Below are 24642 nucleotides of genomic sequence, written 5' to 3'. Positions count from 1 at the left end.
AACTCCCCACCCCCGAGGACCGACGACCCCTCAAACCCTCCGCGTCGACGTCCCCCGCCCTGCGCTGCTGGCTGGCAGCTTGCGTCGTCGCGTCGTCCCTCCTCCCTTGCTCCGCTCGATCCTCCATCATTCTGTTTCTCGCTCTCTCGCTCTCTCTCTCTCTCTCTCTCTCTCTCTCTCTCTCTCTCTCTCTCTCTCTCTCTCTCTCTCTCTCTCTCTCTCTCTCTCTCTCTCTCTTTCATTCTCTCGCTCGCCTCCTCCAGTCGCCGCGTGTACGTGCGAGAGCGGAGTGAAGTGAAGTAGAGTGGAGTGTGGAACGGAGTGGAGCGTGCGTGCGAGAGAGCGCCAAGTTGGTATGCACGTACATACGTACGTATATGTAGAACCCAGCCGTGGGCCGACGCTCCTGTCGAAACTCCCACCACGGCGCACAATCGCACCTATACCAATGCGCCTGGAGGAGCGCAGCTGCGTGTGAGAAGTAGCGACGACAACGACGCCGACACGACGCGACGCGACGACGATGACGACGACGATGAGAGACTAGAGGAGTTGTGTGGGTTGGGAGAGGAGACGTGTAGCCAGGGAACGGAGGTGTACCACCACCACTACCGCCACCATCGCCATCACCATCACCACGCGACGCTACGAGAGGACGACCACCACCACCACACGGGCACTACCACCACCACCCCGCCAGCACCACCACATCACCACCACCACCACCACCACCACGAAACGACCAGGACGCACAACGTAGTAGTCACCGGGCGCACACAGCGTCGTTGTTGGCTTCAACAACCTCTCACTAGACAGTATTACTTTCAACCGTTTAGCGTTCGGCCAATGCTACCCGGAGCGGAGGACGGTACCAGTACCTATTCGTAAACACAAGAGGCAAATGTCGTGGTCGTCGTCTTCTTCGCCGTTTTCTTCGTCCTCATCGTCGGTAGTACGCGTGCTTCTCGGTTCGAACCATGACAAACTCGGCGACGAATGTCCCGAGTCAGCGATCCACCAGATATAAATAAATGAGTTTTTTACGTTCGTTACAGTTCTGACATTTCTGTGACATCTGGTGTATCTCGTGGTGCGGTTTGATTCTTGCACGTTATTCACCTTCTTATACTTCGTACCTCCTCCGTTTCCAACGTTCTTCGTCCTCGTCGTCCAAGTTCCCCTCTTGTGTTCCTCTTATTATTGTTGTTGTTTTCGACCGTGTCGTCGTTGTTCAACCCTACGCAACTCGTGGTGTTTTTCCCCCCATAAAGTAAAATAAACTCGAGGACGAATCGACGATCGAATTCGTCAAGATAACAGAGAAGAGAAGGTTGTTCGAATCTTATATGATAAGGGAACTTTTCACAGTGCACGGATTACAGTTCCAGTTCTTTTGACATATATTCATTCCGTTCGTTGGTTGGTCGTTCGTTCGTACGTTCGATCGGATGCATCGTAGCATCTACGTTAAGAGTTACAATAGTGTATATTCTAACATTGTTCGAATCGTTAATTTATAGCGTTATATATACTCGGCTGACGGGCAAGCATCCGATGTTGATAAAAATGACAAGGTGATGCGTAAACGCAACGGAGGCAAGTGGAAAATTGATCGTTTTTACTATCGTGATGGATGATGACAATTGACACATTTATATGAAAGTTGTGTTGTGCTGTGTGACAAGTGTTTGTTCTACCCAATTTGGATTATAACGATACTTGTGGCTGCGTACCGGTCGCCCTAAACTCGGTGTGGAGGATAATGTTCTACTTGCAGATCGTGATCGGCCATTAGGTAAGTTTTGACAAGCGGCGATCGGTTTTTGACTCAACAACGACCGATATAATATCTCCCGGCCACTGTGACGTTTCGAAAAACAACTAAATCCCTTCTTATATTATCAACAGATTTAATCGTAGGGGAGAAAAATAAACGAATGAGAGGAAGTGAAAGAGAGGAGGCGGCCAGAAGTGAACCAGACGTAATACGCGCGTTTCCTTGAAACTTCCGTAACCTAAAAAAGGGAAGGGAATCGCGGTCGCGCCAAACTGCCATCTTGAAACAAAAACATTATCTGCACAGACTCCTTGGCCTGGCATAAGTAATGTACGTATACATACATGTATAGTCAAAGATTATCCTCGTGTATTATAACCAGGGTTAGATTGGTAGTGAATGTCCGATATAATATTACGAGTCCCGTCTAATATTATTGTACGCGAGATAAAGCCTTTATCAATTGAATTGGATAATCGACGAACAAGCGCGTACGCGGTCAACGCGTTGATTACTCTAATCGATTCGGCTCAGGTACGAATTCAAACGAGTGAGTGAAGATTTTGAGTGGAATTTGTCGGTCGACGTCAGCTGCGAACAAGAAACCGCGTCTCGCGTCCCGACTCATTCAATTTCATTTGTTTAATCACGCCGCGTTTGACGAAACACGGAATGTGCGTAACGCGAGTTCGCAATCAAACGACGACGACGACAGCGTCAGAAACTGTTTCTTCTTCCCCTTCTTATTCTTATTCTTCTTCTTCATCTTCTTCTTATTCTCTTTCATCTTCGAGAAGGAGAGACAGAGAGAGAGAGAGAGAGATGGAGAAAGAGGGAGCGAGACTCGGAGAACGCAAATATTCCTCTCGGGCAAGTTATTTCGGAGCTAAATATATTTCGTCACGATCTCAGGCTCGATCCTTTTACGTTTAAATAAAGCGGGGAGGGGAAAATCAAGTATACCCGAAGAATTTAATTTTAAACTCGAACAACAAACAGCGTGTAAGTATAAAAAGTTCGGCGGAACTTTTTAACCTGCATCGCTGGGATATTCCCCTGCTCGGTTTATTCATTCTCGACACGCGATAGAAATCCACTTCCTTTAAGGATATATCGATAACTAATCGCAGGCCGAGGTACATACAACAGTTTTCTAGTTCTGGTTGCGAGCAGCAGAAAAGCCTCACAACAGTTGTCCGTACCTATAGTCGGAATTATACCTATAAGTAGATATGCACCTTAGAATGGGCCGGATTGCCTGTCGAGCGAACGTCAAGCTTTCACTTAGCACTCTAAAAAGATAGATAGATAGCCACTGTTACGATCGCTTTTATTACAAGGCGCACCGGGCATACGCAAGCATAATACCCGATACTTCACCGGGCCTAAAATCATTATTCCGCATTATCAATGTATTCCTCTTCTCCGCCTCATTTTCCCGTCAGCGTTATCGAAGCAATTCCAGTCTTCGGTATATTAACGGTCGGTTGGTTAGCCACTAGTTTTTCAGCAATCGTAGGTATAGTTGCCTAGGGTAGGTGGTTAGGTACGTATGTGTGTATGTATACATGGGCAGCAAAGCTAGGTAGACTCGGTTATACGGACAAGGATTAGGGTAACGCTGGGTAAGCCGAGTCAGTCAGGCAGCGTAGGATAGGATACACATGCCTCGGATCAGAGAGTGTGTTTCTTAAACGTTTGTAATCTTAATATAAGCTGCTGGGTGGCGCAATATCAGAAATAGGTTTGTTAAAATAAGCTTGTGTAACGGACTGGCTCTGCTCGCTAGACCGCAGCTAGAAGAGCCCAGAGAAGGAAGGAACGCTGCCGCAATCTCTCGCATACCACCGCATAATATCGTCCACTTTTCCGAAATTCAAATCATCGTAAAACCGACCACCCTGTACAGCTCGTCCTTCGTCCTTTCCACCCGACCTTTAGGGGCTCTGAGCTTTCTCCGGCTAAGAATTCCAGTCTCTGTCCATAGATCGGCCGACCCTCGTTGATTTTATTTCGCCGTTATACTTAACGATATAAATATTACCCAACTGTAGGTCCAACGTCGCCAACTTTTGACTCCCGAATAACCCCTTGTACCTAAATGGTTTTACAATACGTCGAATAAACTAACAGTGAAAACGATCTTTGGTACGTAATGTACGTAATATTCGTTATTATCCGACGAAAATTCTCCTCCAACTTTTACACTCTCAAATTGCGTATAATATGTGGAAAATCGAATCCGTATCGTCCAGCGCGTAGCAAACAGATCAAAATCGTCACGCACTCTTGAATTATAACAAATGATTCAGAAATTGCGTAATTAAAGCTGCTGACGCTGCACCAATGCGAATTAAATCGAATCCAAAGTTATGAAACTGTTTTGCAGCAGCGCGACGAGCGACAATCAGACGCGTATTAACGTGCATACACGCAAGCAAGCACGCACGCACGCACGCACGCACGCACGCACGAGCAAACGGACAAATGCATGGATGGACTAATAGTTCCTAAGTAAATACACCGTGTATATATTATCGGATATACACACGCCCGACGAACAATCGTCGCATGTATTGGAAGAGTTGAATGTGTGCATTATAACGTACAAATGCACGCACACACAACCAATACGCTGACAATGGTACGACCTTCGTATATTATTCTCGTACTTTGCTCAAGGTGAAGCGCAATTAAATTTTCATAATTAATTGTTACACAATAGTATAAGAGCTAGGCGCGCGAGAGTTACCGACTATACCCAAGATGGCACATACTTATCAGTAATCCAAACTGTAATAATGCTAGGCGAGTCTAGTCGAGTTGAGTACTTGTAACATAGTTTGCACACGGTATAACATAAGGTATAAGGTAGGCAGGTATGGAAAACCCGTCCCCGTTTATTGCGATCGTTGGTCGACTTGGCAACGCTGCACTCGGTGATCCTTCTCAAAAACCAAACTAACCGTCGTATGACAGATGTCATTTATGCCATGACTAGGTATGCGGACACGCCAGCGCTGCACCGATGTGTATATACACATACACACACTGTATGTATACGTATAAATATACATAGCAAAAGTCTGACCGCGCCACTTTGTGAGAAACACCTGACCCAAGTGTTACACGCTGACATACCCAATTCTGCCCGTTAATATCCAGACCCTTACATCTATATTTCCGAGTTCCGTTGCATTGTTTATTTGCCGATATTACCAGGCGATCTTCGATGAGATTGAAACATCGTCAACGTTGGAAATTACTTAAGGTGAAAATGTCCGCCCCCGATTTATCGAGACTTATTCGCGAAGAATAAGAACCCGGGTAATTGTACAATATAAAGCTAGAAACCAACAGCCGGTGACATTTGATGCGAAGTATGCATGTAGGTACCTAACCAGAGATACTCGAGCGAGCAAAGAGACTTGCGCAGGCAAAAGGAGGCTCTCGGTGTTTGTAATAATCATTCCATAAATGGAAATCTAAGGCAGGTATCCATCCCCCCGTCAATCTTTGCGTCATGATTTCGCGTCGTTGCAATAAGGCGTATGTGTATATACGTATATACGCGGTGTACACACCTACACGCACACATACCGAGTGCTCAACGCTCGCTTGAACGTTTCGTAATTTCGCTGGTCGCAGCAACGTTGCACAATTCGCAAGTGGCATTATAGGTACATACACTCCTTACAGCGCGAATGAGAAGTTTCAGAATAAGAAGGAGCGGCGGGGGAGGGACGAGGACACCAAGGCGACGCGACGCGACGCGACGCAACGTTCGAAATTTACATCGTCAAACGAAAAATATCATCACTGTATTATTATAAACATAAAAATCGCACGCGGACCGCGAACCTGTCATTGGAAGAAAAGCGAACAGGAGGGTAAGGAAGAAACAGCTAGGGCAAAACTTGTGTTGGGAGTCGTGGAAGCATCCACGGAAATGTAGAACAACTCGCTCTCGGTCGCATGCGAGAAGACAGGTAAATCCGGAAATAATAATTATACGAGTTTGCAGATTGACGTTGACTATTAGTAGACTGTGACCCTTGTATAATAAAAATATCACGTGATCAGGTTTGTTGTATAATCTGTTTACGATTCCATTCCACATTGGTTTAAAAATATGACGGCACTGCAGGTTTTATTGCTGCAGCAGCAGCAACAGCCAACGCTTTTGTAGAGAGGAGAGTGACTGACGACAAGGTGGCGGCTGTTCGACAGCAGCGAATAACCACTCGTCGTGAAACGGCATAATTATCGATCGATCACTATACATGTCATTGTCTAGCTTTCAGCGTAAAAAATATTTTCGAAAATTCACATTCTCGCCTAACACAACCGCGGACCGGCAACGATTTCTTTCAAATAACTCCTGCGACGTAAGGCTAGGATCATTGGATGAACCCGATAAAGCGGCGTGTAATAAAAATCATGAAATAATAATAGTAGTGATTATTCAAATATGTTCAAGTATAATGACTTTGATACGCACGATGCGTTCAGGCTCGCTCGAGCATGCTTTTAATAATGTGTATACGTGTATATACCTGTACATGTATAATACGCACAGCATATGTATGGGCACGTAGGTATATACGTATAAATATGTCCATTGTACGCGAACGCCGATCGGTTATAGAGGCAAGAACGTAAGAACGATTCATTTTATTTCCTTTGCATTTTCTTTTTTTCTTCTTATTCCACTTATTTTTCTTCCCTCATGCAGTTGTAATGAAAGGCGTAACGGTATTACGACTATATTGTACGCATATTTCGCGTATGGCCGTGTATGTGTGTGTAGTATAACGCGTACGCAAACAAATATATCGTACGTCTATCCCCACGTGCAGAGATACATACACGTGCACGAATCGCTATAACCAATACCACACGTCTTTGCCCCCGTCCGCCTTTGTTCCGCTCGCATCATCGACAATGATTTTTAAACGCAAGCTGTGTAAGAGGGTCTTTGTTACGAGCCCCGTTTCGTAGGCACTAGTTGACGAAATATTGACATACGAGAATAGAAATCCAAGAGGGGATAGAATAATGGGAGGGGGGAGAGGGAGCGAGCGAGGTGGAGAGAAAGAGGGATGCGAAATGGGGGGAGGAGAAATCCAACCGGGGTGAGAAAGAGGTTGGGTTAGTGTATCGGCAACGTGTAGTGGTGATACTATTCGAGCCGGTAGCAGCAGCGGCAGTATAGTAGTAGTATAGGTTGTGTTTAGGGTGGTGGTGGTGGTAAAACCATGAGAATTGAGCCGAGTTCGAATTTGCCGAAGGGTGAGGCGGTAGCTGTGTGGCAGGAGACGGGGATGATGACGTCATCTGGGAATATTCTCTCCGCCATCGCGGTATCGAAATTATTGTTTCGTGGAATCGATCGAAGCTTATGTAATTTCTCTGCATAGGCTACTACCAGAGTTTTGTATTATGTATAAACGTACATTGTATCCTTCTTATCGAACATATACAACGTATCGATGATTCGTTGATGGGAAGACTTGAGCGTCGATGCCAAATCCTGAATAAACTCCAGGTTTTACTTCGAAGCACAATTAGATTCATTCTTTCTGCTCAGCGCGAAATTGCATCGTCGAACAAGAACTCCTTGGATCTTGGGATCCTTACGTTTATCCTCATCCCTCGGCGAAGAAAGAAGAAAGAAATAAAAATTAGGCCGCTATGTTCAACGTACTCCCTAAAAGTCTCTCCGCAGTATAGCAACAATGCTTTTCAGTAGTTTTGAACTGCAGCAGCTATTCTCCAACAGGCATTATGTGTAGAATGATGTTTGTGAGAAAAGGGCTTTCCGAGCAGAGCTGCATGCATCGGTGAGAAAGAAGAAAACAAAAAAATAAAAAAGAAATAAACGAAAGATTCTCTCACTCTCCAGAAGCTCCTACCTACCTACCTACCTTCCTTATTTCCTTCCATCCTTCCCTCCCTCTTCGTTGCACATTCGATGGATAGCACAGTGCCGTGCCGTCGCTGCAACAGGGAATCATCCTCTGAAGCAACGACAAGCACCAAACAGCATATTACGTGGCGTGGTATGGAATCGGTGGTGTAGTAGTATTACTAATAGCAGTAGTAGCCCCATAGTTGTGGTGGTGATGGTGGTGGTAGAGGAGAGAAGTACGGTCGGTTGGTCGCTCTGTGTGAATAGGGAACACGTGCATTTCCCACAGAAAAGCGACAGCGGCAGCGAATAGCGAGCGACAGGGGCTTCTCGCAAGTGAGAAGGAAGGAAGGCAGGCAGGCAGGCAGGCAGGCAGCGTGCAGGGCAGCCAGCTGGGCTGTTCGTAGTTTTGTTGCGAAGGGGATGCCCCGAAGTCGTTGGAACCTGGGCGAGGGTTGCTTGCGTCTGGGCTCCGATACTTGGTCGACGTTCAAAATCGTTTCTGACAAGTTCAAAGGACTTCCGGCCCCGATGTTTCCTTCTCTTTATCTTTACATTTTTCCTCTTCGTGTTCCATTCCTTAAGGAAGGAAGGAACAAAAAATTCTCCCACCCTTGGTCATTTCCGCGAATCGTCCTGATTTTACTCCAACCTTCGATAATGCTGTAACGCTGCTGTAATGTATATGGATGCAGCAGGATGATCGATGCGCGCACGTGCTCTTCGGGCGTGACGCGCCAAGTGTCAAACGCGATTTCATCGTTGAACGTCATCTTTACGATCCCCCGTGACTTTGCATCTTCTTACGCACACCTTCTTCGAGATGCACCGAGCCTTGAACTATTGAACGTGTTGAGAAGTACCTTGTACGTTCGTGAGCAGACGCGACAGTCGCGATACTGGTTGGAAATATTTTCTTTGCTTTGTTATTATTATTATTGTTGTTGATGTTGGTACTGTTTTGTATTTTTTCCGTCCCCGTATACGACTCTCCGCAGTACAAAGTTCTGCAGGATTGTATTATGCGTTACGTGATGTACTCGTGTTATTGAAGCGCACTTATTTACACAAAACCTTCGCGAACGCGTTGAATTAGTTATTTTATCACGTAGCGCAGTGTGTAGAACCTTGGCTCAAGGCAACACGTGATTTCATAACTTTATTCTTCCGGTTTCGTTGACGAAGTCAGTAATATTATTACCACTGCAATTTGATAGGCAAAAACTATAGCCGCGAATAACGATAACGATTTAGTGTCGTCAAGGTTGTTGGAGGATTATCAATTGTCGATTCGTTGAATAAAATTGCCCGATATAATTATTGAATCCAACCTTCGCTGATCAACTAAATAAATAAAAAAAAATCGTTTCAAACCGATGACACAATAATTTTTTGTTTGTTACGCATACTTGTGACGTGGAAATAAAAAAATTACTCGCAGTTTATGTAATTGTTACTAGTCTAACTAGTCTGCCAGTATAATGAGTATTACTTCACGAGCACTGTACAGACTACCAATTGTGTATACATCTCGCTAATTATTTCTTTAGAATTACAAATCCTTCGAATAATTAAAATTTTCTCTTCAACGCGATCGATCTTCACCTTCATCAGTATCGATAGTACAATATTTTTTCTAGACAGAGTTACGTACCTACGCCATTTCTAATAAACATCGTCAAATGACACAACAAATGCTTATCAACCGCGTAGCGCAACTGTAATTTATAACCGTTAGTTGATAATACAAACTATGAAAGTCGAAGACTTGTGACTACTAGCTGTGGACTTTAAAACTCAATTGATTTCAGTAACAATTCAACCAATGCTTCCTGGTTGCTCGGTAACCCAGTCGGAAGATTGTTTTTCTATTGTTAATTACCCTCGCGTTCGCAGTGTGTGTTGTGTACACTCATGCGTTAGAAGTAGGGATAGAACATCAAGGATGTGTGAATTAAGTCACGGAAATATGTAAGATGGACGTTGAACTTTTCGACCAGTATTATTCCGGTATCAATTTTCAATAGAGCGATTAACCACCGTTTGTATTAACTTAATACGACGATTCTGAAGTTTTATCAAAACTTATCACTAGAGACTAGTTACACGCTACATTCGTTCATAGGTACGTCGATCTAAACGTAACTCCGCGAATAATCAATACTTACAATACGCGAAGGGAAACATCCTCGAGCTAATCGCTCAAGCGGTTCATTCGCAATATAAAACAGTCTACAGGCTACAAGCTAGGCTGATTCTCCGGCTCGGCCGGAAGTCACGTCTGACGATAGAGTTCTCGTAATTACGCGTCTGTTCGTTCATCATTTACTGTACGTAGGTACTAGAGTAAGGATTTATTACAGTAATATTGTGGTATATTTTATTCAGATCCGTATAATTCATTTTCAAGTATATAACGCAGGTTTAACATGGTGTCCAGTGGTCCTGGAAACTATACTTGAATTTTTCCTACCTCCCGGAAGTATTCTATTTTTAAGGTTAGCTGCGAATGATATACAGTTTATCAGTGCTCACTGAGTAACTGTTTTTAAAAAAGTGGATTCCCGCCTCGAATCGCGTTTTTTGTTTTCCCCTACTAGCAGATTGTGGTAGAAATAACGTATATCTCGTACATCGAGCCGATTCTGTACAGCACCCTCTGCATTCGTGTATTTTTATATTTCCTAAATGTCCTTGAATAGCCTGAAAATATCCTTGAATATGTTACGGATTTATTACCGAACGCCATCTTTAACATTGCCGATAAATCACCCTACACGAATCAATGTACGTACGTACCAACGTACAATTTTACGGTATACGCACAACTATAATCTGGTTTTGTTTTTATATTGATTTTAGGGCGGCCCACGTTGAGGGGAACTTGGTCTCATTTTACACGGTATTCTCTTAACGTTAAAAACGGCGGCGATCGGGGTGGGAGTGCAGTCCGTGTTATCATCTGGCTATCATAACACGGCGCCATCCCACAACGGGGGTGGTGGTTCGACGCTAAGCGCCGCGGCGATGGTGGCAGCGGCTACCGCCACGGCCACCGCCACTGCCAGCGTGGTGGCCATGCAGGACCGCCAAGACATCCCCGCACAGTATAACCAGGTAGGGAATCGGCAAAGTAATTCTTGCGACATCGCAGCATCGAAGCGCAACTGCAGTAGTTTAACAAACCAAAGCCCGAATGCAATATTATTGTATGAATTTCAATAACGTGAATCGTGTAACAGATGCAGAGCCAACATGGAATGGCTCACCAGGCGTACAATACGGGGTACGCGCAGAGAGGAGCGATGGCTGGACTCGGACCGGTCGGTATGAATAACTTCAACAGCATGGGTTCCATGGGACCGATGCATACGATGAATTCTATGAATTCGATGAACGCGATGAGTGGTATGAATACGATGAACCCGATGACTATGGGGGGCATGAACGGGATGAACGGGATGAACGGAATGAACGGAATAAGTCCGATGAACTCGATAGCGAACATGGGCAACATGGGGATGAACAACATGATGGGACCCAACAATATGCAGATGAACAAGATGAACATGCAGGTGAGTTCGTAATTGACGCAAAGAGGATTGGTAACCAGTCCGATGTGTGCATGATTATTGAACGATCGAGCGTCGAACGTTTTCCAAAATACACTCTGTACCTAACGTTCGAAAACTCGACAGGCGCAGACTCAACAAGCTTACCCGAGGAGGTTAGCGCCGTATCCTAATCCAGCAATGCACATGGCGCAAAAGAGGCAGCAAAATCCTTACCCGGGACCGAATCCAGGGGCAATGCAGCCGGGCTTCAACGGGATGCCCAATAATCAGTATGCGAACGCGTACGCCGGTAGTCGGCCAAGCTTTCAATCTCAGTATCAACCGATGCAGGGAATGAATCCTGGCAACGCTGGCTTCGGACCGAATTCCATGATGCGAGGCACCACGATGAGACAAGCTAACCCGTCTTACAACCCGGCGGCACAAGCCAATCAGTATTACGCGAATAGCGGAGTCCCGACTAACATGGGACCCACCTCGGTGAACAACCAATTTGTCGGCCACCAGCAGACACCTGGTTATGCTGGTACGTCGCCGTACGCAGCTACCAGCCAGTATCAACAGGATGTCGCGACAATGAGGACGAACGGTGCCGGAAACATGAGCTACCAGCATAGTCCTATACCTGGGAACCCGACTCCTCCTTTAACTCCTGCTACCAGTATGACACCTTATATCAGCCCCAATCCTGATATAAAGCCGAATTTTAACGAGATCAAGTCACCGGTTAATATTCAGAGTAAGTGTATCGTGCATGTACGGAATATTACTTCGGGGATAAAGGGAACTTGCCACTCGGAAGCGGAGTGTTGAGTTCCATTCGTCCCGGGTTATCGGTTATTTTTTTCTTCCAAGTACCAACCCTTCAAGTTTCTTTTTGTTTTTACAGAGGACGACGAGCTGAGATTAACATTCCCTGTGAGGGATGGTATCATACTTCCACCCTTCCGGCTAGAACATAATTTGGCCGTCAGTAACCACGTATTCCAGTTGAAAACCACCGTTCATCAGACGCTAATGTGGCGATCCGATCTTGAGCTACAGTTAAAATGCTTTCATCATGAAGACAGGCAGATGAATACCAATTGGCCGGCGAGCGTTCAAGTATCAGTCAATGCGACCCCGCTGGTTATCGATAGAGGGGAAAACAAAACATCCCACAAACCACTTTACCTTAAAGATGTGTGTCAGCCGGGGCGAAACACAATACAAATCACGGTTTCTGCATGCTGCTGTGTGAGTAAAAATATTATTGCAGATCTTGAGACTGTTGGTCAACACCGCGAACAAGAGTTGCTTAATTGGCTTATAATTAGACAATCCTGGAAATTAAAACCACTTCTTTTTTTTTTTATCCATAGTCACATCTATTCGTCCTACAATTAGTTCATCGGCCAAGCGTACGGAGCGTTCTGCAAGGGCTTTTACACAAGAGGTTACAAGCTGCGGAAATCTGCATAGCTAAGATAAAGCGAAACTTCAACAACACGTTATCGAATAACGGTATGCAATCTGAGAGAGAGCGAGACGTTGTGGAGCAAACAGCACTGAAGGTAAGAAACGGATGAATCCACATCGGTTTGGATCGTAATATGAAATGTATGTGTACGACGAATAAAAATATGTTTCAATTTTTTATTTTTTTTATTCTCTAGGTATCATTGAAATGTCCTATTACTTTCAAACGGATTACACTACCTGCACGGGGCAATGATTGTAAACATATACAATGCTTCGATTTGGAATCCTATCTACAACTGAACTGCGAAAGAGGATCGTGGCGATGTCCTGTTTGCAAGTGAGTTTGTTTAGAATTTGACGACTGACCTGGTTTCTTTGCCAACATATACATGTCGATATGGGAAAGTTCTCCGCATTATTTAAGATAATGTATAATTTGTCACTTGTAGCAAACCTGCACAACTCGAAGGATTGGAAGTAGATCAGTACATGTGGGGAATTTTAAATACTACTCTAAATACGTCAGAGGTTGAAGAGGTAACGATAGATTCGGCAGCAAGCTGGAAACCTGCTAAGAGTGTGACAGGTATAAAATCTGAGGAGGACAACGACTGCAAGAGAATGAGCAAAGCTATGTCGCCCGGTAGTATGAATATGCCAACAATGAACAACTGGGACATGAATCAGGCAATGAGTCCCTACATCGCACCCGACATGAACAGCATTGCCAGCGGGTCTATGATGAATAATACTCCCCCTGCGTATACCAACAATAATATGAATCATAGGAATTCGTCCAGAGGATCTTACGACATGAATCCAGGAACGAATAACAGTAGTAATAACGATTACTCCAGTGGCGCAGGTCCGCTGTCGCATCTAAGTGACTCCGTCAATTCTCTTGATCCTCTGAACGCAATGGAGAAGACTCTTAACGATCAGGTAAGAGAATAAAATTCTTACAAACAATTTTTCTAATGCTCTCTACAAGTATCTTGGTAGTATACTCGAAAGATATCAATGCTAATTTGGTACCATGGTACCGTGAACAATTTCCAACTTTGTAATTGAATTTGTCTGATGGTTAATCGATTCGTTTCAGATGCCGCACACACCTCACACGCCACACACACCCCACACACCTCATACGCCTGGCGGTGGAAACAGCGGACCACCGAGCGTACCTCCATCATCTCAAGAGTCGACTGGAAACCACAATCCTTCCGGAAATACAAGTACAAATATCAACAACGACTCGGCAGACATACCTTCGGACCTCAACTTTGACCCTGCAGCTGTTATAGATGGAGAGGGAACTGGGCAAGAGGCATTGAATGTGAGTAAAACAAAAATTGATGTGAAAATAATTGCAAGGCAACGAGGCAAGAAAGACGAGACCTTTGCACCTGGTTTTACTGCTCGACGGTGTGTGGAAATAAGAGAAAAACGTCACGCTGCAAACTGTAAATGACTTTTTATCAATTCGTCATTATCCTTTCAGCTATTGCCTGACAACGTCGTAGACCCAATGGAATTACTCTCATACTTGGATCCGCCCGATCTTAATACACCACCGAGTAGCGGAGCAAGCAGTGGAAATCCTTCGTCTAGCGACGATATACTTGCACTGTTTGAATAAGATGCCAGTGTAATGAATTAATCACACATTACGAGAGGGAATAATCAAATTAAAGCCCAAAAATTTTGGGGAAAGTGACCACCGAGTCCGTATCTTACTGCAGTATGTTCTTACTGTACGTGGCAAGAATTTATGTAGTGAGAATACAAATAAATGGGGTCACTGTGGGTGCTTTCACCTAAACAATGGTACAAACAATCTTAGCTCTAATTGTAATATTCCTATTGATGAAGTTAGGGCATATTAGACGTAGGATATTGGACCTCTATCGATGGTACCACGCAACATTAGCGCTCGTGTGTCCGAAGAGCACGGTACATGGATTAGAATTGACGCAATGATCAAGTTTCTTCAGGCTGCAAGGAGAACGAGTGTACAATATTCTTTCACGTGCAAAAGATTGAAAATTCGCGCAAATTAACCCCTGTACTATGTTCTTCAAACGAAACGGTCTACTCGCGATCAAAGGCTATGACGGACCTATATCAGAAATTAAAGATATAAAAGTGAAACAAGAAAAAAAAAAAAAAACTACTGTACAGTATCTTTTGTATATAGGTTTCAATTCAAATTAAATAAGATAAGAGATATGCATCTGTTGTAAAACCACCTTGCTTATTGATGGATATAGCGCATATAGTGTTCCTTTCCTTTAGATGATAATAGTAACATGTGGAGACAAGTAATCTAGGGGCTGACGAGCTGTACACTGTCAACTCTTTCAAGTATCAGTAAAACAAATTATCACGATGTATCTTTAGAGATGTAATGTTGGAAGTCGAATGACATATAATAATTCTTATTGTCGGTTATAAACAGTTTTTAAAAGACTTGCAGTTTTTGTCTGCTTCAAATATAAATTCTAACAATGATCGCATATTTTCAGGGTGTCAAGCGACAATGATTCAACAAATTTTCTGACAATCCCCAATTTGACAGACGAAAATAGACATTTTTCTTTTTATGATACGCCATTCTTTCCAAACATGCAGAAAGAAACATCAATCTCAGACTATGAACGGTTTATAGTAGTTTTTCATATTTTTCATTAATTTCAAGTAAAAAAATTATATTTTTCTTCACTAATACCCTTTTTACACTAAACTCAATTGTCTTACGAAGAGTAAAGAGAAAAACCAGCAAGGAAGGAAATCCAAAAATTCCAGGACACATGCCCAAATCACTCAACATTTTCCAACCTTAACGGATGCATGCAAATTCTCTGACAGCTTGATACCCTGATTTTTATCATCAATCATAGACGTAATTTATTCTCGTTTCAGAATAGTCTGTCACACTTACGTAATTAGTTTGTGAAGTAATTGAAAATCAAACAAGATCGTTCGGAACTACCTTTCAGGTACAATTTATCTTTCTGATCCCAATCAGACTTGAAAAATTTGCGATAAATAGAGGCAGTTGCTCAAGCAAATAAACGACCAGTATTACGGTTTTCTACTCGATGTCTTTTTCGCTAGATAAACCGAGGTAATCTGATTTTATCATCACCCTCGAGCTATCAACTAAAATCTCCAAGGATACATCGGAAATAAGAGATTATATTTGGGTACGACAAAATTATTTTCACAAGCTTGCATCACTGAAAAAAATACTGTAATGTCTCGAAACGATTCTTGCATGTATTGTATCATCTAATTGTTGGCACTTTTTCAGTACAGAGATTATACAGTTTAAACTATACGAACGATTTTGAGTTAAATGAATATGATGGTTACAGAAAAAATGAATCTAATTAGTTGAGTTTGATCAGCTTGTGAAAATAAAGGCTTTGAAAGTTGTAATTACTATTCGCACAAACATTAATGATAATTCGATTTGAATTTGAAAGTGAAAAATTGGTCATATCCCAAAGCTATGCCTAAATATAAAATATTGTCAGAGAGTGGCTCGCAATCCCCTGCTTGCATAGTAATTATTATATTTATATTTTTTTGTGATTAAAGAGAGGAGATATACTTAAAGTGATTCATGTAGATTATACAAATTTTATAAAAAAAAAAAAAAAAATAATAAGAAATGTATTTATATTATTACGCGTAACATGGACGCCCCGATAAAGAATTAGATGCGGTCAAGTTTCTATTCATATAATAATAACTATACATATATATAATAATAACATTATGGAGGTTAGTTTTTAATATTACTTGTATTAAGTGCGACTATTGTATATTATTTGTATATATGACAAATAGATTAATAATATAAGCAAAGTGGCAGATACTTATTGGCCAGTTATAACAGTAAAAAATGGTTATCTTAATTATTTCTCAGAACCAAAACATACGAGAAACAACGTATGGTATTACCTACCTACAACATACCCCTAGAAATGAAAGGAAAAGGAGAAAACAAGTAAAAGTAAATGAACATGAAAAAAAGTAATGTGTACAAGACTACAAATTTTAATAAGTACAGTTTTAAAAACTGTACACACCTATTATTACTGATAGTAATAACGGTACTATTACCTACCCAATAAAGATCTATCTACCTTAATTAAAGAAAACAGTTTATTCAAACCGTATTAATTAGCTCTACATTAGCTGAATATATCATTGCCAACTTCAGTAGGTTGTCAAAATTTTGTGGCCAGTACCGTAGCAAAGAGTTAGCTAATACCTCCGAAGTTACTCTATTCAATAAAATACAAAATTTCAGCTAGTTGATCATACAAGCTGCTCGGCCTTCTTGTTAGCTGGAGTAATGATCACCCAATGAAAGCTTCCCGTAGCAATTATCCATGCGTAATTATATATTATACGAATAGAAACACGCGTTATGTAATGCGAATTAATTACCGATCAGTTTTATAGATAAAACTTTGCATAATGCAGGAGAATTTGAAGCTATTAATACTGATTTTTATTAGTCCGATCGTTTCGATTTGTTGCAGTTTTTTTTTTTTTTTTTTTTGTATCTGTCATAAAAAAAAAATTTGATATCCATGTTACTCCAGATTTCGATGATGGGTCAATGCAGCGTTATCTATAATTATATGGATGAATGGCCTATGATTTGATCCTGTTGTGTATTAGGTGATAATTGATACTTTGAGACAACAGAATATGGAGTGAAATGACACATGCATCCTTAGGAAGCTACTGCATCGACACCATAATCAATAATGATAATATATTTATTATTCCAATTGTCTTCGAAACAACTCGCAATTTTCTCCTAACTGACTAACAAGTGAATCTCGGAGAAACGATAATATAACATATTAAACGATATGTCATATTACTGGTGGAGCATGTTCGAGTGACGATATAAACTTTTAATACACGGAGATCAGTTCATTACAATATAAATATATATATAAAAAATATATACGTATATTTATGGTAGACATGCAATGTTTCCTCCTGATAACAATTAGAAACGCATTAAATAAAAAAACATCTCACACATATAATTTGCCTACATTTTTCGTATATGTACCTCATTTCGCAAGCACTTGTCAAGCCGCAACATGTTGCTGCAATAATTAACGCCACAGCACGTGTCGATCATCGCGAGATTCCTGTTAATTAAAATCGAGTACTTATACCTACGAAAAACGTGACTCACCCTCGTCGCTCATGGAACTTGGAAGCAACCACATGCTGTTGGCGTTGTGGCGTTGGTTGGCGTTGTTGACTTACGACTTTCGATGCTTCTGGTCCATTTCGCCACAAAACAATACCATCGGCGTCAATTCGCTTTTAAACGTACATCTACACGCGCCACGTACACTTTGCAACGGATTCCAGTAACGGCAAATACGGATAATACAATCGGCATTATCGTCGAACAAATTCAAGTACTGAACATTCGAGATTCCAACGAACATTTCAAACGAACGTGACAAAACACAATCGCACCCGTGACAAAATGCGATCGTAACTGTAACAAAACACGATCGCAGCCGCGACGCCGCGGCGTATCAAAATATTAAAACGCGTAGTAAACCTGACCCGGTTATGTTTACCAACAAACAACCACCCCAATCGTTCGATTGATAGAAAATATAGAAACTTATTCTCACAAATGAACACGACTTTATCCATGACTTAAAACGTCGGCCCATTCGATTCTGCACGATGCATTTTACTAACAAATAATTAAAGCACGACGTACGTACGTATGTCGCATAACTGCCGATCAATCTACACACCTCGGAGCGTCGCGTCCGATCGCCGATTGTTTTCAATACTCAGCGTACTTCACTTCGTCGCCTGTTATATTATGACGAATCAAAGACACGACAGGGCATGGCCAATTAGTTTTTTCCACCTCATTATGTTGTCGAAAATGTATGCTGACAAACTTTATAGAAATTATCAGAGGCATTCAGTAAACCGCGTACGCACTATTCTTGAGACGTCGCGTGTTTGATTGCCTCTTATTTTTGTCGTACTGCAGAAAAATAATAAACGCACGAGTGTTTGGGCATAAATAAATAAATAGTTCTGAAGTCACATTTTTACCGGCAAATATATCATTGATGATAGTCAAACTATTATTTTGTTTCACTTGTCATAGCCGAACCAACGAACGGATTTCCCGTCGATTGAAATTATACGGCCAGATGCGCGCAGCGTACGTACAGCTACACCGGCCAATTCTGTCGGTCAAATTTTGGCTTAGGATAATAAATAACTCCTAAAAATGTAGTCTGTACATCGATATTCCATTCCAACTTTCTACTTTCAGTTATTTGCATTTCGAAAAAAACTGGCAAGTCGTTATACCTACTTACGAAATACGTGTGCGACAGTTTCATATGATATTGTTTTGTTCCTTGTCGATTTACTCGCTCATTATGCTATCCTGCCATCTAGTGCTGTAAGAAAAAAACTGTTTCGCGCTATCCATAAACAATGAACGTAGTTCGCTTACGCCATCTCTTTAAGATTTAGACAAACTAAATCAGCAAATCAGCTGTTTCGTGAAAAACAGAAATAACCAAGAGGTTGTAATTGTTCTGTTTTGATTATTACGTTTCTAAAACAAGTTTTAGAAAATTTGCAATGTTTTAAAACCATATATTGCACATCTGCTTATAAATAAAAATAATAATAAGAAAAATTTCAAAACAATTCGCATTGCCCCACAAATCTATCGCACAAATCGTTTGCGATGGATATTTTGAAGGCAGAAATAATGAAAAAAAGGAAACAGCTGGAGGAGAGTAATATTTTGGTAGGTGAGAAGTAAGTCCTTAGATTTGCAGTCATTATATGAACCGTATTCTTCGTATCTTCTGTAAATCGATTACATGCAGTTTTCAGGTGAATGTAGAATAACCTAAAATTTTAACGATTGTCATATGATCCCGATACAGCATAACAATAAGAAATACTTTCGCCGCGGAGAACTAGCAGCAAAGGAACAAGAAGAATACTTGGAAAAGTATGGACACAAAAAGGACACGGTCAAATCCGACGTCAGCGATCACTCAGCGGATTCTGTAGCGAACAATGGTCAGGAGCATTTAGCCTTGTCAAGGCCTGAAGTCATACGACGATTACGTGAACGGGGAGAACCGGTATTATTATTTGGTGAATCGGAGCTAGAAGCATTCAGAAGACTAAGAAAACGGGAAATACTTGAACCAGAAGTGAACAAGGTATGAGAAAGTTAATCGTTAAAAGTAAAAATCAACGATACAGTTAAAATTGCCATGTAAATGATTCGGGGGTTGATGTAAAATTCTCTGAGGGAATGCTTGATGTTGGTTTTTCTATTGTTGTTTTAACACTGCTCTTCGTTTGTCTCCCAGGGATTCCGTAATGATTTCCAAGAAGCTATGGAACAGGTTGACCAGGCATACCTTGATGAAATATTTGAATCGTCGAAACCGCAAGACGGAGAAGGTAAAGGCGATGTACACGTACCTGACGAAGGTGTGACCTATGACGATATACAGAAGATGTCTGCCAAGCTGAATTGTGGGGACAGGGAATACGACATGAATGTTATCACTCAGTTTTTACAATTCCTTGTAAAAATGTGGGGCAATCAGTTGAACAGTAGAGCTGCTATGGAAAAGAATAGCACTAGAGGAAAAATGGCTAGTGCTACATATGCTCAAACCCGAGAATACCTCAAACCCCTACTCAGAAAGTTGAAAAACAAGTCTCTACCTGAAGATATTACTGACAGTTTAACTGAAATAGTTAAACACCTTCTTGAGCGCAATTACATACTGGTAAATATGTCATGCTAGTTTAGAAAAGTGAATTAATGACGTATATTTTTCCTAATTTATCATCGAATCAACTTGACTCTCCATGATTAATGATAATGTGAATATAGCTGAAAATATGGATAATTTCAAATTGTGTCTATTCATTTCAGGCAAGCGATGCATATCTTCAAATGGCTATCGGAAACTCTCCTTGGCCAATTGGTGTGACCATGGTTGGTATTCATGCTCGTACCGGTCGTGAAAAAATTTTCTCCAAAAATGTTGCTCATGTGATGAACGACGAGACGCAGCGTAAGTATATACAGGCACTCAAGAGATTAATGACTAAATGCCAGGAATATTATCCTACGGATCCATCTCGATGCGTAGAATATGCAAAAACAAACTGAACTGTGTATGTACGTATGAAAATATATCTCAACTTTTGTATTACCTTGTATGTCATTGTAAATATATTTAATTTCAATAGATTAATAAATATTATATTACTTTAACTGTAAAGGATCTGGACTTGACTTCATGTGAATCAAATACACCTATAAATCGACGTAGTTTGGCATGTTTAGAAAAGTATATTGCAGATCAATCTGTGTACTAGATTGGTCCTTATTTTGGACTTTTTCGAATCTTCACCAAACTACCCCCAAATTCGTTCCCAATAAATAAACGAATAAATAAAATTCTCTTTAAAAGGTTTCAGTTTGCGAGACTAAATATTTGCCAAAAACTCTATAAATGTGAGAAATTTCTAATTTGGGGTGAAAAATCGAAAAAGTATAAAATAAGGAGGATCCTAATATGTATGTATAAACAGATTTGATCTGGTCCATAAATTATTACTTCCCGGTTAGCTTTGTCAATAAAGAAGTCAAGACAAAACGTGATACACGAAATCTTATAAATCATCTTTGAATTTCGATCAATTTATTTTCTACACATCTATCATTTATATTATTTTTCTTGTTATTCGGCAAAAGGATTTGATATAAATTATTGCATAGAAAGTTTATAACTTCCCATAACGAATCATATATCTATTTTTTGTCTAATTCCGATGATCGTTGTACAGCTGCTACAACAGCATTCATCAGTGCTGCTCTATAATAGACAAAAAAGCAAATATACGGTATATTTGAACTGAAGTTGAATGAAATTTTAATTTCTCCATTTCTCCAGTTAAACTTACCTAACACCGCCGTTTTCAATAGCATGTACTCCACAAATTGTTATACCACCTGGTGAACAGACTTCATCCTTGAGTTGTCCAGGATGTTTTTTAGTTTGCAGTAGCATTTTAGAAGCACCATAAAAACTTTGCCCAGCAAATTTTATGGCCAAATTTCTTGGGACTCCCATTCTAACAGCTCCGTCAGCTAACGCCTCAATCATTACATATACCTGCGAATAAATAAAACAAGTTTATTCATAATATGATATGAGCTGATGCATTTCAAAATCACTTCTAAAGTATCGACTTACGTAAGCTGGGCCAGCACCAGAGAGTCCTGTTATAGGATTTATTAGGTCTTCCGGTACTTGCTCACAGATTCCAATACTTGACATTATTGTTGTGACAAGATCTGCATCTTGCTTTGTTGCTCCATGACCACAAGCGAACACTAAAAAAGGAACTTTATGATTAACTGTCCATTGACCCGTATCAACTACAGAATAGTTATTTACTTTATTTTACAGTTTCTATGAAAATCAATCAGATTGGGCAGATAGAGTTTAAATGCTCTGAAATTGAAATATAACTATAAGGTCTCGAGGGATGGCGACACCTATCCCCTCGAATATTGTACTTGCCCAAAAAAAAATGTAAGAATTATTGTTCAACCTGCAGTGTATGTGTATGTCCATCAGCACTGCCTAACTTGGGTAGCTGGCGAGTTTAGGTAGCAAATTAAGTATACAAAAGTTCTACACTCTTGTTAGTAAAGGTATTTACCTGGGCGTGGTGTGGGTCTTTTTTTCCTGTGTCTAATTTGTCTGACCTTTTGTGTTTATGCTACATTAGTGGGTAACCAGCAGAGAGTAGTTGATAAGTCGAGTGTCATACCAAAAGTTCACTGCAACGTTTAGGTAAAGGTCAAATACTGAGTTGATTTTCAGTTTCTTATTTTTCCTCTGTATAATCTATGCTTTGATTTTTATTTTACAGTGGATTATATTCAGTCGAGGTGCATGTCGACAGTTCAATAGCGTCGCATAGTTGAAAGTAAAATACTGGGAATTGATTTTCAAGTTCTGTTTTTTTCCTCTGTATAATTGATCTGTGCTTTCGTTTTTATTCAACAATGTTTGATCAGTCAAGTTGGAAGGAAAGTATAGAAAAAATTTTGCTCGAAGGGATAGTATCGAAAGAAAAAAGCATGGCCAGAATAACGAAAATATTGAGCACCAACACTCCTAATAACAGAATCCAATCTGAGATTAATCAAGATACGTTGGAGCTGGAAGTATTGGAGGTGGAGGTAAGATACTGATTGAACAACATGACTTCGTGGTGTAGTGAAATGTATGCCAGGTGCATAATAAGTAACAACTCGATCTCTCAGCTACCACTAAAATGCCCTCTCAGTTTGACTCGGATCACGGTACCTGCACGGGGCTGTAATTGTGAACATATACAATGCTTCGATTTGCAATCTTATGTAATGCTGAACTACAAAGTTAAGTCATGGAAGTGTCCTATATGCAAGTAAGTTTATTCAGAATTTGGAAACGGTTTTACCTATTCGTAGAATTGTTTTACAAACAGCTACTTATTACAGTAAGAAAATTTTGTTTTTCGTTAGTGTTTGAAATCGTGTATTTCCCGTTTTTAGTAAAAATGTTGGACTTAAAGACTTGAGCGTGGACGAGTACATATTTGAAATTTTGAAGATTACTACGAGCATGTCGGATGTTGAAAGGGTAGTAATAGATTTAACAGCTCGCTGGAAAATAAAGATTTCAAAACCGAATGTTATAGATTTAACATCTGAGGGAGACAAGGACTGCCAAATTATACACTCAATAGTCAATTTAAGTTTAGAATGAAATGCTTTCAACGGCTTCGAAACAATTTCCAATCGAAACGGTGTAATATGTAAATGTTGGCATATTTCGATTAGAACGATTTTTGTGGCATTATGTATGTACCTGCCCAATCTAAAATTGATTTCATTTCTTTACCAGTAGCACCGGCTCCAACCATTAATGCCATATTTGGCATAGTTCTGATTATTTTTGCCTTTGGTATAATCGGTAAGATTACCTAGAAAAAAATTTATAATAAATAATATGTTTTACAAATTATACAAGTATATAAGATGAAACAAATGTATGATAAAACCACATAGTGTAATATTGGTTTTATAAATTATGTATTCAATAAAACATGCTTGAAATTGCACGTACCTCCTCAAGTTTTGCCAACGATACTCCAGCTAACACCGAAACAAATAATTTTTCACCAATATTTAAAGATCCCAAATTTTGTTTAAGAGATTCCATTGCCTCTTTCAAAGATCCAGGTTTCACAAGGAGAAATATGGTGTCTGTTTTTTGCACTACCTCAGCATTATTGGCGGATATATTTACACCCATTTCACGCCAATTTTCTTGCAACAATGTAACTGGCTCTGATACATGAAGTTTCGAAGCTTCCACTAAGCCTAGTAATCATATGAAATTGATTATTGAATTAAATCTACAGTCAGTGACTTGAGAAGTAATCTCACCATTGTTAATGATGCCATGGCCAATAGCTCTCGCAATGTTACCGCCTCCAATGAAGCCAATATCCTTCTTTAGAGTGGCTACACAGAATAAAACTATACTGTATATATCACAGTAGAATATAAGTAACACAAATACCATTATAGTTATTATAAAAAGACTGAACAGTTTACCAGAAATGCATTCGACGGTAGATTCCATGACACAATCTAGTTTTGTGGTACAACTGTGAGGACAGAAAACTTTGAAACGACTGTGACCGTTTGATGTGGGAATAGTTAGCAATGACCATGACAGCTATTCGCAACCAAACTGTCCATTTGCCAAGATGTTCAG

The 24642-nt window shown here is 40.7% G+C and overlaps 4 protein-coding genes across 7 annotated transcripts; 3 read left to right on the top strand and 1 right to left on the bottom strand.

Moving 5' to 3' along the window:
* The first annotated feature begins 762 nt into the window (after nt 1-762).
* On the top strand, nt 763-16883 carry LOC124187715 (zinc finger MIZ domain-containing protein 1). 2 transcript variants are annotated; one of them, XM_046579774.1, is made up of 11 exons: nt 763-1795; nt 1909-2107; nt 10551-10805; nt 10931-11263; nt 11387-12002; nt 12153-12499; nt 12625-12816; nt 12919-13061; nt 13174-13666; nt 13827-14060; nt 14226-16883. In XM_046579774.1, exons 3-11 carry the CDS (start codon nt 10716-10718, stop codon nt 14361-14363), a joined length of 2586 nt encoding a protein of 861 aa, XP_046435730.1. In that variant the 5' UTR covers nt 763-1795; nt 1909-2107; nt 10551-10715; the 3' UTR covers nt 14364-16883. The 2 variants fall into 2 exon arrangements, with proteins under 2 accessions (XP_046435730.1, XP_046435731.1); XM_046579775.1 differs by lacking the exon at nt 1909-2107.
* A 2224-nt stretch (nt 16884-19107) lies between these two features.
* On the top strand, nt 19108-21339 carry LOC124187731 (pre-mRNA-splicing factor 18). The gene is made up of 4 exons (XM_046579799.1): nt 19108-19571; nt 19714-19998; nt 20152-20580; nt 20730-21339. Exons 1-4 carry the CDS (start codon nt 19509-19511, stop codon nt 20967-20969), a joined length of 1017 nt encoding a protein of 338 aa, XP_046435755.1. The 5' UTR covers nt 19108-19508; the 3' UTR covers nt 20970-21339.
* A 117-nt stretch (nt 21340-21456) lies between these two features.
* LOC124187732 (pyrroline-5-carboxylate reductase 1, mitochondrial-like) lies at nt 21457-24622 on the bottom strand. 2 transcript variants are annotated; one of them, XM_046579801.1, is made up of 7 exons: nt 24480-24622; nt 24309-24386; nt 23986-24242; nt 23761-23842; nt 22060-22199; nt 21767-21978; nt 21457-21678 (listed from the first exon to the last, which is right to left on the bottom strand). In XM_046579801.1, the coding sequence occupies exons 1-7, from the start codon at nt 24505-24507 to the stop codon at nt 21615-21617; spliced, it is 861 nt and encodes a 286-aa protein (XP_046435757.1). In that variant the 5' UTR covers nt 24508-24622; the 3' UTR covers nt 21457-21614. The 2 variants fall into 2 exon arrangements, with proteins under 2 accessions (XP_046435757.1, XP_046435756.1); XM_046579800.1 differs by having other exon boundaries at nt 24309-24401; nt 24480-24584.
* LOC124187740 (zinc finger MIZ domain-containing protein 2-like) lies at nt 22516-23763 on the top strand. 2 transcript variants are annotated; one of them, XM_046579815.1, is made up of 5 exons: nt 22516-22665; nt 22745-22801; nt 22882-23057; nt 23142-23284; nt 23412-23763. In XM_046579815.1, coding segments are annotated over exons 2-5 (534 nt in total). In that variant the 5' UTR covers nt 22516-22665; nt 22745-22800; the 3' UTR covers nt 23626-23763. The 2 variants fall into 2 exon arrangements, with proteins under 2 accessions (XP_046435771.1, XP_046435770.1); XM_046579814.1 differs by having other exon boundaries at nt 22517-22665; nt 22745-23057.
* Nucleotides 24623-24642: the final 20 nt, after the last annotated feature.

This window comes from Neodiprion fabricii, chromosome 1, assembly GCF_021155785.1.
Source record: "Neodiprion fabricii isolate iyNeoFabr1 chromosome 1, iyNeoFabr1.1, whole genome shotgun sequence".
NCBI classification, from domain to species: domain Eukaryota; kingdom Metazoa; phylum Arthropoda; class Insecta; order Hymenoptera; family Diprionidae; genus Neodiprion; species Neodiprion fabricii.
Note: the sequence above shows the minus strand (reverse complement) of the source record. Positions and strands in the feature narration are given on the sequence as shown.